Below are 13,049 nucleotides of genomic sequence, written 5' to 3'. Positions count from 1 at the left end.
TGAGTGCTCAGCCTCCAGGGCCTTCCCAGGGAACTCCAGGCAAATGTAAACAGGTTGAAATTAAAACAGAAGTCCGAAGAATCTGGATGTGGCTTATCCATTAATTCAGGGGTCAGCGATCCTCTACAAAAGGCCAGACCATAGAGATTTTCAGCTTTGTGGACGACACAGTGTTTGTCACCACCACTCAACTCTGCCATCAGAGCACAAAAACAGCCACAGACGGTATGGAAATGAAGGGAGTGTGGCTGTGTCCCAGTAAAACCTTCTTTATGGACAATGAAATATAAATCTCATTTACATGTGTTATGAAATATTATTCTTTGATTTTTTTCAACCACTGAATATTGTGAAAAGCATTTTCTTAGCTCATGGCTGAGGCTGGCTGCCCCCTGCATTCACTGAGACGTGGGTAGGCATCCACAAACATCCAGCCAAGAAGGAAGCCCATGCAGCTTCCCAGCCAAGGTGAGACCTACCTTGATATGAGCTGCTGGGTCTGGGACAGTCTGAACCATGTCCTTCAGCAGGTCAGCTCACTCACCATCCACTCAGAACCAGAGACAGCTGGGAGACAAAAAGGGGCAATCAACAATCACATTTCTATGTTTTATTTTCCATTAGGACCCCAAGGCAACACACCAAGAGGAAAAGAATCATAGCTTTACACTGAATGTCTTTGCCTGCAAGCATCTTTTAGGCATGCAAATGAAAGGACTAGAAAGAAGGTCCACTTGGGTTCTGTTGGGAATGTCACTCACTTTAAGTCCCCATCAGACACCGGTCTGACAAGCCTAAGCAAACCCACATAGAGGCAGCTCACACACGTCATTTTACATGGGCAGCATCTGTGAGTGATCATTTAAAGGAAGAAATAAACAAAAAATGAGACATTTCCTAGTATATTGAGAGAACTGGCTTCTCTCAGTTCCCACCAAAACTACTGCCATCTACACATCTTCTTAAGTTTCACAATTAAGCTCTTAATATAGAGCACAGCCACCAGTAATCACGTGCCTAGTGTCCAGTCCCTGGACCAAGGGCTCCACAGCATGTTCTCACTTAATCCTGACCACCACCCAAAGTTAGCATCCCCATCACCCAGTCGGAGACCCAGGAGGGCCACTGATTTTTTCGGATTAATAAGCAACAGAGACAGGATTCAAGTCAGATTGGCCTGACTCCAAGGCCACTAAGAAATTTCAGTTTGACATGAACAGGTTTCACCCTATTTGGATGATACGTGAATTCATTTTAAAAATTAACTTAAACAAATTAAATTTTGAGGTGTCCATACTCTAGGGATCAATACTTCATCCAATGTATTGCTTTACCCAGATTATAAACCAATGAGTTCTGGCTACTGTCCGTCTGCCCCTCCCTATCCCCAGAGCCACTCTCCACAGCCTCCTTCTCTGTCCCATGCCCCCCAGGCTGACCCCCATAGGCTGCCTTGGCAGGGATCCCTAGCTTCTGGCCCCTATCATGTTTTGGTCAATGTGACACCATCTGGAGATGAGGGAGCAGGAGGCAAGAGGGCTGGAGTGTCTCTTCCCCACACCTTCCCACCACCCACTCCACACTCCCTCCCTATTTGGCAACCATTCCAGCCATAGCTGGACCCTGCCATGATCTCTCCTGTCCTGGATCCTCCCTCAGGGCTCGTAGCTCCAGGAACCATGCCCCACCCAGGCTTTGGTTCTCTGAACATCTTAGCCATACATTGTTTCCTGGCACTGAAAACCCGTCTTTCAATTTATATTTTTAGGTGCCATCACTATTTGCTCTCAATTGTCATTTTGTTGTTGTCGTCTTCATCTTTGTAAATCAGGCCTATGACTCTTCGCAGTACTAAAATGCCAAATAAAATCAACAGTTTAGGGCAGCCCCCGTGGCACAGCGGTTTAGCGCCACCTGCAGCCCAGGGCGTGATCCTGGAGACCCTGGATCGAGTCCCACGTCAGACTCTCTGCATGGAGCCCGCTTCTCCCTCTGCCTGTGTCTCTGCATCTCTCTCTGCATCTCTATGAATAAATAAATAAGATCTTTAAAAAAAATAAATAAAAATCAACAGTTTAAAAAAAAACAACAGTTTATAGGACAATACCCACCAAAGCTGCCTCTCAAGTCTACCATTAACATCATTATTCCAAGGATATGCAAAAGCATTCACTAGAGCCCCAACCACATCTGTGTTCTGCCTTTCTGACCCTTTCAAGGAGCAATCACATCCACTTGCAACAAAGATGGGCTTCTCGTGGGAGGCCTCCACCTCCAGGTCTACATGCTTCTGGCCTATCTCCCAAAAGGGCTCCATGAAGCCATCCCAGATCTGGGGAAGTCTGGCTGGACAAGGAGACAACAAACATGGAAATTTAGGCAATACTTTTTAATACAGCCAATTTTGTTGATCTTAGAAAGTAGGCAGTGTTCCTCTCTAAGCCTAAAGCAAGTCCTTTTTGGGATAATAGTTGCTAAGAAAGCCAATGGAACAAAGCACAATCTTGAAACTGAAATGGGCAGCTATTTAAGGGGACCCACAGTCCTGGTGTGCTGGTGACAACAGAGGCTGGGAGACGATGGAAGCCTGGTTAAAGCTCTCTTGAAGCTTGCTCCTCTGACCCAGGAACCTTCAACTCCCTCAAGACCATCTCCTCAGGGGAGTAGTTACCCCCAGGAAAACAACACTCTGTTCCCAAGGCCCTTCAGCCTGACAGAGGCCCCTCCTCGAGTCCTCTCAATGAAAGGAAGGCTTCCCATTGCATGACCACATGCTCAGGAGCAGACCATTCTTTCAACATGTTTTGGTATCCCCCTGGGGCAGCTCACCCTACACAATTCCTCCTTCTCTGCACACACATGCTGCTGCTCATGCCAAGAGCTGAAGCTTGTCCCCTCCCATTGAATCAGCAGAAGGAATATTCTGAGGGTCCTGAGCCCAGGTCTTAACAGATTCAGAAGATTCCTCTTCTTGCCTCTGGGAACCCAGTTCCCACACCTCAAGCAGCACAGTCCTGTGGCCAAGGCCCAACGTGGGTGTGCAGGTGACAGTTAGCACTTCATGCCAGAGCCATAAGGGAGCCTTCCTGGACATTCTAGAATGTCATCTCTCAGATGACCGCACCCCCTCCTGACATCAGGAAAGCAGAACTAACCAGCTGAGTCCAGGCAGCCCACAGAATCATGAGAAATAATAAATATTGTTTTAAACTACGAGGTTCAGGGATGGTTTATTACACAGCTAGATAACTAGTAAACCCTGGAAATGTTCTAGAACCTAGAAAAGGTAGAGTAGCTTACGGTTCTCTGTCACACCATGGTATACTACAGTGATGTTTCCAATTCCCCTCTCTTCCTTGTGTCTGTGCCTTTTGCCATGTGACTTTGTGGTTCTCTTCACTAAAGAAGTCAAATATGCTTCCCCAATCCTTGTTTTAGAGCTGTCCACGTGACTTCCTTCAGACAACAGAATGCAGCAGCAGGACAGTGTGCTGGTTGCTAGCTAAAGCCTCAAAAGGCATGAAATGTTTCCACTTGCAACCTTCCACCACCATGGGAGCATGCCAGAATACCATGCTGGAAGGTGAGAGGCATGCAGAACACAGCGGAGTCATCCAGTATTCCCAGTCAAGTCTACTCTAGACAGACAACCAAACCCCAGGTATGGGAGGGAAACTTCAAGATCAAAACTGACCAGCCAAGTCAACTGGAATGGTCAACCCACAGGCTCATAAGCTATTAAATTGTTCTTGTTTTAAAACACTGAGATTTGGGGTGGTTGTTACATAGCTTTTTTGTAACAGTAAATTGCTAATACACACAATTAGCCTCGAATAACTAGGTTATCAAGATCCCCCTTAAAAATTCTTCACCCAGAGAGATAAAAGGGGAATCAAACAGTGGCTTCAAAGGAAGCAAACTTCATCCCAACACAATCATATAATTTTCATCCAGCTAAGAGACATGACCTCAAACCCTGGTCTTCCCCTCAAAATAAGTTTGGACACTGAAGAATAACCAAGACACTGCTACCACAAGAGTCTGAGATTCTCAGAGCCCTTCCTAGAACAGCTGAATTCCCATTTCACAGAGGGGAACCCTGCCGGCTTTCTAGGGATTTCAAATATGAAATGGAATCAATTTTCTGGATGTCCAAGACAACAGAAATGTCACAGCAGTTACAGCAGCCATTCCAGCTGTGAACCAAAAGATAAATTTAAGAAACAACTGTTTGTGTCTCCCACCTTTTATGGGGAAGCTTTGGGTACTTACAATATATCAAAAATAAAATGGCAGGGAAGGGAATATATAGATTCCAGATGCAACACCACCCCACCCCTCAAGGGATGGGAAAATAATTCACACAGATATCAAGAGGTGCCAAATGCAGGTCAGAGAGAGAGGAGGGATAGATTTGACACACAAAGAGAGCCAAGGAGGTGCCACCAGGGAGCCTTGAAGAACAAAAGGCACCTGGGCTGGCAGGACAGCAGGAAACAAACCTCCCCCTAGCTCCCCAAATTAAGGAACCAAGGTATATGACCCTAATCCACAACCACCAGCAGGATCGCCATCATCAGAGGAATTTATCATTCATTGTGAATGGTATCCCTACCTTGCAAACCAGATTAGCAAAAAAGCAAAGCACCTCAAGACCAAGAGGATGAAAGTTCTACCACTTAGTATGCCCCCTTCCCCCACAAATATCCTTGACTGTTTCTATAGCCATTCAGGTGCCTATTCCTTTCTTCCCCTTGGGAGGAATTTTATGGATTTCCTAAGAGCACTTCTAATTTACATTTGTGTTTCTAACGATCATTTTTCAAATATTTAATTGATGAATGACATTTGGTTTTATATCACTGTGAGAACTCTTCCATTTCCTATTTTACCTGGCTTGGAACCCTTACAGAACTCGAATCTGTGTTGTCCAAAAGCCCTTTCTTTAATATTTATTTCTTGTGATAAATTCATTTGGTAATGTGTATGTTTACAACTTTGTGTTTCATGACCTAGCATTATTTCATCATCAGGCATCTTAAAAAAAAAAATAAAATACATTGACATTCAACAGAATTCTACTTGTCTCCCTTCTTCATCCTTTTTTTTAAAAATACCAATGTCTTATTAAACAAAACAAATACTTTGAGTTATTTTAGCCATAATTGCATCAAGTGTGGACTGACACAGTACCAAAATGAAAATAAGGATTTCATAATTAGGGAGGAAATGCTGGAAAAAAAGGGCTAAGAAAAGACAGGAATATTTGTAGGGTTGGGGCAAGAATTAGAAATGGAGCGGTCCTACCGTTCCTTCTCTTCCCAACCCAAGCCTGTCCATATGCAAGGTGCTCCCCGCCCAGAGTCAAGTGGGAACCCCAGTCCACATGGCCATGCCCCACCAAAGAGCTGCCTTGCTGGCCATGCTTGCAGCTTGGGGGAATACACAGACTCTGCCAAACAAGATGGACCCCAGGAAAGAGGCCTGTGTAGACCCCAAAGATGCTCAGGCCAGTTTGGACAGGAGCTGTGGGCTCCCAGGTACCCCCAGGTATGGTATGGAATGCTGGATGGGTGCAGTTGAGGAGGGGAAGAGTGGTCCTGGATGGTATCGGGGCAGGCTCTCTGGTGAGGCAGTGCTGCATCTGAGTTGGAGGTGCAGGGTCTCATTTTCTTCCTCAGAGACCTAGAAAAGGCCACCTCACCCTTTAGGAACTATAATTACACATCTGTAAAATGGGGATAATATAACTGGTATAATAAAAAAGATATTTGGTCTCTGCCCCAGTTCCTGGCACAGAGCTCTTAAAAAACACTGGATTTTCCTGAGTGATAAGAGCAACAGAATCATCTCTTGTTCTAATGAAGTGACCCCTGGAGGGTCCCCAGCTTCACGGTGATCTCAGAAAGATCACACACTTAGATGAGAAGCCTGAAGCTTTGGCCCCACCCCCCAACCTCTGGAAGGGGGACAAGGACTGGAGATTGAGTTCATAATCAATACTCCTGTGTGATGAAACCTTTAAAAAAAAATCCCTGAATGACAGGAGTCAAAGCTTCCAAGTTGGAGACACCCAAGTGCCGAGAAAGTGGCACACCCCACCTCCACGGGGGCAGAAGCACCTGGGCTCAGGAACCTTCTAGAGCTCACCTATGAACCTCTCTATTCATCTGTTTACCTGCATCTTTTAAAATAAACTGAAGTAGTGAGTACAGCATTTTCCTGACTTCTGTGTCCTTCTAGCAAATTACTGAGTCATGGAGGGGGAGTGGGAATCCCCAACTCTGCAGCCACGTTGGACAGAAGTGTAGGTAATCTGGGGAGAGACTGGATACTTTGGTGTCTGAAGTGGATGAAAGAGGTCAGTCTTGTGGGACTGAGCCCTTAACCTGTGGGGTCCGAATGCTAATTCCAGGTAGTGTCAGAACTGAATTAAATTGTAGGCTACCCAGCAGGGTTGGAGACCTGGAAAACTGGTTCATGAGACACTATATACCTGATGTCAGGAGGGAGACAAATTCCTCAGTTATCTACCTCCAAACTGATGGTCAGTGGTTCACACAGGTATGAACACAAGGTTTGGCCAGTGTCTGTTCCAACTGGTTAGTACCTGAGTGGGACCACTATCTGGCTCTCTCCCCAGCTGACTCCATTAGATTTTGTGAAGATTACACTAAATTATGCCTAAGAAACTTCTTGTGGTGCTAGGCATACAGCAAGCACTTAATAAGTGTTAGTCACTATGATTAAGAAAGCAAAAATTCAATACTGTATAAAGTGTTGGCAACCTTTGAGAAAAATAATTCTCAATAAATAAATTCATAAGATACCTTTGTCAATTAACTAAAGATATCCTTAATTTAAATACTAGATGTTTAATTTTAAGCTAACTAGTCTTCATTAAGTAAAAATATTTCAGGCAAAATGGCTCTAAGCAAACCCACGATAACAAATCCATTAATCCAATGAGCTGGTCATCGAGCACACTGCTCTTGATGAGTAGGGATCAAGCATGCCAGTCTTTTACCAGCAAAGCCTAAGCCTACCATAAGAACTGCACAGGTCTGATTCCTGCCAAGAGCATAAGCACCCTTCCCCCTAAAGGAATGGGAAGCACTCCCTTTCAGGCCTACCCTAGTCCTAGCCCTGGTGCCTGCATACCTGAAGTAGGCAAGAGAGGCCAGTGGGAGGTGGAGGAGTCAACCAAATGTACCTTCAACAATTATCTACAAAGACGAAATAGAGTTTCTTCAATAGGATATAGTTTCTTTCCAAATAACTACAAATACCTATTGCAAAGAGTTGAACACTATAGATCTCCAACACTTCATGGGTTGGGGATCCTCACCCCCAGCAGCTCAGAAAGCGTCCTTACAGGGCATAGGGTCCTTATAGAAATTATCAAATTACAGTGAGGTCACAGGGTGTACCCTAATTCAATATGACTGGTGTCCTTACTCATAGAGGGCAGATTGATATGAAGACATGGGAAGAAGATGGCCATCACAAACCAAGGAGAGAAGCCTGAGACAGACTCTCTCTCATGGCCTCACAAAAACCAACTCTGCCCACATGCTGACCTCAGACATCCAGCCTCCAGAACTGTGAACCTATTTGTGTTGTCTGAACCCTCAGTCTGCAGTACTTTGTTACAGCTTCTCTGGAAAATGAATATACTTTTATTAAGAGACTTGCTCAATATTTCAATTGACAAAGACTAGTGGCCTGATTTGGGAGGGTAGGGGGAAGGGTGTGCCTCAGGAATCACATCCAATTTATTTGCACCCTTTCTACTAGACATCAACTCTGTTCAAGGAATGTACCAGGCCCCATGTATTATCGTCCCACCCGCTAATCACTCCTGGCTTCATTTTGGCAAAAGAGAGACTTTTATAAGTTCTGTGGCCTGAATGAGTGCTATCTGTATAAGCCCCATCATAACCTCTTCTAACCACTAAAATGCTTTTCTGAGAGAAGCTTGATGGTTTTCCAACAGCTAAGGGGTGTATTTTGCAGATAAAGGGATGAAATCCTCCACCTTTTTTTTTTTTTTTGCCTAATGAAGACAGAAACCAATTCCCTGTGTGTGCCTCTTGAAATGAAGCTTCCACTGAATTCCAGTGAGATAACTATAAAATAGCCATAACCTAAACTTTCTAATATAATAGGAAAATGTAAATAACATAAAGTATAAATATCCATAGACACTGCCCTTGGCCTCTGGTCCTTCTGGAAGGAGCAGACCAGGGCCGAAGGCAATAAAGAAAGGAGTGGTAACAAGGTCTATACTTGGAAGGCAGTGACATAACCAACACTCCCGTGTCAGTGTCAGGGGCTGGCAGGCATTCCTGAGCTCGGTGCATCTTACTTAGGGGAGACAATCAGTGGAACCAACACAATCTCTCAACATATACCAAATGGTCCATGGAGAGGTCTTTGGTTTTTGTTTTTTCACCATTAAGTATAATCTTCAATCCTCATCACCTATTTCACAAACCCCTTACCCACCTCCCAGCACAACAAAAGGTCTTGGGAGGTTTGGGAACACAAATATCAAATATTCAAGATGTTAAAGGAGAGACAGGGTTATCTGGGATTTTGTTTTACCTTTAATTGCCCTTGGCCCCACCATCTTTTTTCTCTATGAGTCATTTGTCTTGCTTTGGGTCAATACTGCTTTTCTTGGGTCTTCAAAGATCTTGAAACAAACTGAAAAAGAATTTAAATATATTAAAACTTGGGGTTTTTTCCCAAAATATTAATACCAAGGATCAACTCTATGTTTAGTGACAAAGTCTATTTCTTAAACAAATACTCTAAAATGAGAACGAACTTAAAATCCTCCCTTTAAATAAAAGGGGGGGAGGAGTGGCAACGTTCCTCCAGGGAAGCTCAGCGTTATGAAGCAAAAATGAGGAGTGAAACAAAGGCCAAGCCTGAACTGGCATACTGAAGCACACATATACTTTTGCAAAGAAAATATTTTGAAAACGTTTTCCTTTCCTTACAGACCCCAGCTTTAGTAATAATGGTTTCCCCAGATCATCCTTTTAGCACTTTTGTCTGCTCAAAACAAAGAGTAATAGGGTTTATTAAACATCTTGAGAACTGTAATTAAACAGTCGTTTTAGTTCCAGAAAAGAAACAACCCTTTTAATTTGTATATGCTGAGGAGGATCTGTATTTTTAAAAACATTAGAACATGAACAAGCTGAAATGGGGAGGGGGGGGGCAGAGAGGGAAGGGGGAGGGGAGAGGGAGAGGGAGAGAGAGAGAGGGAGAGAGACTTCCTTAGAATATGCTTGTTGCCACAGTTCTAAAATTCAATCTCTTTTTTGGAGATACAGGAATTTCTGTGCTGATGCAACTTTCCAAGTAAAATATCCAATCTGAAAATATTACATTTAACAGAATCCTCACAACATGACAAATTGCAAATGGCAACTGTTTCAGTTGAAAATATTTTCAAACTATAAAATGTCTTAAGTATTGCATCAAAATCAATATTTGCAATGGGCAATAGTATTTATAAATGTTTCCGCAGCCCCACTGACCCTCCCACTCTGCTTGGGGTGCCAGCCAAGTCCATCTGAAGTCTTTGGGCTTGTGCTTTGGGACAGTTCATCCAGTTGCCCAATGTCACCACAAAGCGTGTTACAATATGAAAAATATAAACTCTTGGGAAACTAGTAGAATCCAAATCCACATGTATAATATGATTCCCATATTGTAAAAAAGACCAAGAAACCTAGATGGATGAAAGATTAAAAGGAAGGGAGCAGCTCTAAGGAAGGGCATGAGATCTCTACCAGAAATGGGCTTTGAGTTTCCAGTGTGAATTAGGGGGGAGTCTTGTTTTGTTCAGTTATCTTCTTTCAGGGATTTTCTTCATAACCAGGAAAAAAACTAAGCAATAATCATTTTATACCCCTGAACATATATTCTTTTAATTTATGATTATGATAGTCGCACAGAGAGAGAGAGAGGCAGAGACACAGGCAGAGGGAGAAGCAGGCTCCATGCACCGGGAGCCCGACGTGGGATTCGATCCCGGGTCTCCAGGATCGCGCGCTGGGCCAAAGGCAGGCGCCAAACCGCTGCGCCACCCAGGGATCCCACCCCTGAACATATTTTCAAAGCGCTTTTCTCAACCGCAATGGGTGACTTCTGCACCCAGCCTTACGGAGCAGTGTTAGCCTAACTCAGGGACGGCATTTTTAGCCGGAAAGGAGAAGGTAACCGTGAATTAGAGCATGCTTTGCCTGGCTGCGCAGACCTGGAGTCAACAAAGGGGTTCCCAAATTTTTTTCTCTATATCCAAGAGGCGATATTGATTATCACTTGGTTAAATGGTTTCCATAGACAAATGGTTAAAATCGTATTTCGTTTCCAGTTGCTGAAAAGGGAATAAGAGTTTTAAAAGCGTGGGCTAAGATTTACTATACTATGTCATCCTAGAGTATACTTTAGTGCCAAAATCTCTACATGCCGAAAGAATAACTTGATTTATGGCTGAATATTGCTGGACCTGATTTAAAGACAAGAGTAAAGCCCAGAGAAGATTCTATTAAATATGTGCAATGGGTATTTTTAAATTAGCATTATGGCGTTATTAATATTTCATTTATCCAGAGGGCACTTATCTGACAACATAAATTATCCATAACACAGCTGAGAAGCCACAAAGGATCCAAAAAAATGTCATGAAGTCCGAGGAGAGCAGCTTTGCCAGGGAAAGGCACGCTACCAGCCGCGTGAGGTAACAGCTGGCCCAATCAAAGCAAAAAAGCCAGAAAATTATGCAAACCAGACTCAAGAACTCAAAAAACACACAGCCATTTGAGAACTCTGGCGCGAGAGCACACGGCTTAACCCGGCCCCGCAGCCCCTGGTCCTGCAGAAGGCACCGGCCGCAGAACCACGTGACCCGCGCGGGCCCCCCCCCCCAGACCCACCCCCAGCCCCGCCCACGACACGACGCACGTCACCCGCGGGTTCATCGAGGCTCCGTGTTCCCCACGGTCAGAGGCGGGAGAACGTTCGCGGTCGTTAGAAAGTGGCCACTGGAGAGGGGTCAATAAAGCCAAACAGCTCGGAGCACCTCAAGGGCAGGCTTCCTTTGCCAAAGCTGCCTTGGGGCAAAGAAAGTGCCCTGGACGGGGAGCTCCCGGCGGAGCTGACCTACCAGCAGCTGGCAGAGCCGCTCTCTGCCTCAGTTTGCTCACCCGGAAGCCGTGGGTAAGAGAGAAGTACCGAGGGTACCGGACCCCGCATTGTGGGTGACAGGGAGGCGCTGCGGGACCGGGCGGCCGTTGCGGGGGAGAGAGGCATTGTGGGTAGGAGAGGGGCATTGTGGGTGAGTGGGAGGCGGTGCGGGACCGGGCGGCCGTTGCGGGGGAGAGAGGCATTGTGGGTAGGAGAGGGGCATTGTGGGTGAGTGGGAGGCGGTGCGGGACAGGGCGGCCGTTGCGGGGGAGAGAGGCATTGTGGGTAGGAGAGGGGCATTGCGGGTGAGTGGGAGGCGGTGCGGGACAGGGCGGCCGTTGCGGGGGGGGGGGAGAGAGGCATTGTGGGTAGGAGAGGGGCATTGCGGGTGAGTGGGAGGCGGTGCGGGACAGGGCGGCCGTTGCGGGGGGGGGGAGAGAGGCATTGTGGGTAGGAGAGGGGCATTGTGGGTGAGTGGGAGGCGGCGCGGGACAGGGCGGCCGTTGCGGGGGAGAGAGGCATTGTGGGTAGGAGAGGGGCATTGTGGGTGAGTGGGAGGCGGTGCAGAACCGGGCGGCTGTTGCGAGGGAGAGAGGCATTGTGGGTAGGAGAGGGGCATTGTGGGTAAGAGGGAGGCGGTGCAGGTACACGGCGGGCGTTGTGGGTAAAAGGGAAGTGGTACGGGATGGGTATTGCTGGTGAGAGATGTATTGTGGGTAGGAGACAGGTATTGTGGGCAGGAGATGGGCATTGTGGGTGAGTGGGAGGCGGTGCGGGACCGGGCGGCCTTTGCGGGGGAGAGAGGTATTGTGGGTAGGAGACGGGCATCGTGGGTAAGAGGGAGGCGGTGCAGGTACACGGCGGTCATTGTTGGTAAAAGGGAAGTGGTACGGGATGGGCATTGCTGGTGAGAGATGTATTGTGGGTAGGAGATGGGCATTGTGGGTAAGAGGGAGGCCGTGCGAGTTCGGGGCAGGCGTTGTAGGTAAAAGGGAGGTGGTACGGGATGAGCATTGTGGGTAAGAGAGGTATTATGGGTAGGAGACGGGCGTTGCGGGTGAGAGTGTGGGTAGGAGATGGGCATTGTGGGTGAGAGGGAGGCAGTGCGGGTACGAGGCAGGTGTTGTGGGTGAGAGAGGTATTGTGGGTAGAAGACGGGCATTGCGGGTAAGAGGGAGGCAGTGCGGGTACGGGGCAGGCGTTGTGGGTAAAAGGGAGGTGGTACGGGACGGGCATTGTGGGTAAGAGAGGTAGTATGGGTGGGAGACGGGCGTTGCGGGTGCGAGGGAGACGGTGTAGGTCTGCGGAGGGGTGCTTCGGCCGTGCCAGGTGGACGAACAGAAGCATAATTACGTTGAGGGCTGCGTGTCCTCTCTGTTCCCCTCATCGCTGGACAAGGAGCCACTCGGCGCGCACAGATTTTCCTGGCCGCCCAGTGTCGGCAGCAGCACGTGTACCACAGGGGAGGCGGGCTCGCGGGAAGACGCACATCTCGATGCCCGGGAGCGCTGCCTCCATGACAGCACAGCGAACGGCAGCCTTTCGTGAGAAGAAACGGACGGACAGATGCCGGGGACAGAAGGGCTGTAGTCACCCCCGTGGTCCCGGTGACCACGGTCACGGAGGACACAGTTTGTCCATTTCCTGCCCCCGCAGATGGCAAAGGCGGCCTGCCCTCCCTGCCTTACAGAAGGAACCCACCCCAGCTGTGGGTGTACTGCTCATTCCCAGGCCGCTTCACGGGTAAATCTATCATGCACACCCCTTCTTCCCACCCCTGGTTGGCTGGTTTAGGGATGGGCGCTTGGATCCTGCCGGAAGTGGGCCAGAGGACTTCCGGGAAA

At 47.2% G+C, this 13,049-nt stretch overlaps 1 protein-coding gene across 2 annotated transcripts in view; it reads right to left on the bottom strand.

The window, feature by feature from the left end:
• The window catches only part of ERG (ETS transcription factor ERG), a 253,342-nt gene that overhangs the window by 173,544 nt on the left and 66,749 nt on the right, over nucleotides 1-13,049 (bottom strand). For both annotated transcript variants that reach the window (XM_072740551.1, XM_025987277.2), the window contains exons 2-3: nucleotides 8,608-8,709; nucleotides 480-567 (exon numbers count right to left, since the gene is read on the bottom strand). In XM_072740551.1, the coding sequence (XP_072596652.1) occupies nucleotides 480-518 (39 nt within the window). In that variant the 5' untranslated portion in view covers nucleotides 519-567; nucleotides 8,608-8,709. The remainder of the gene's footprint in view (nucleotides 1-479; nucleotides 568-8,607; nucleotides 8,710-13,049) is intronic.

This window comes from Vulpes vulpes, chromosome 15 (assembly GCF_048418805.1).
Source record: "Vulpes vulpes isolate BD-2025 chromosome 15, VulVul3, whole genome shotgun sequence".
Classification (NCBI taxonomy): domain Eukaryota; kingdom Metazoa; phylum Chordata; class Mammalia; order Carnivora; family Canidae; genus Vulpes; species Vulpes vulpes.
The sequence above is the reverse complement of the archived record's forward strand: the minus strand, read 5'-3'. Positions and strand labels throughout refer to the sequence as shown.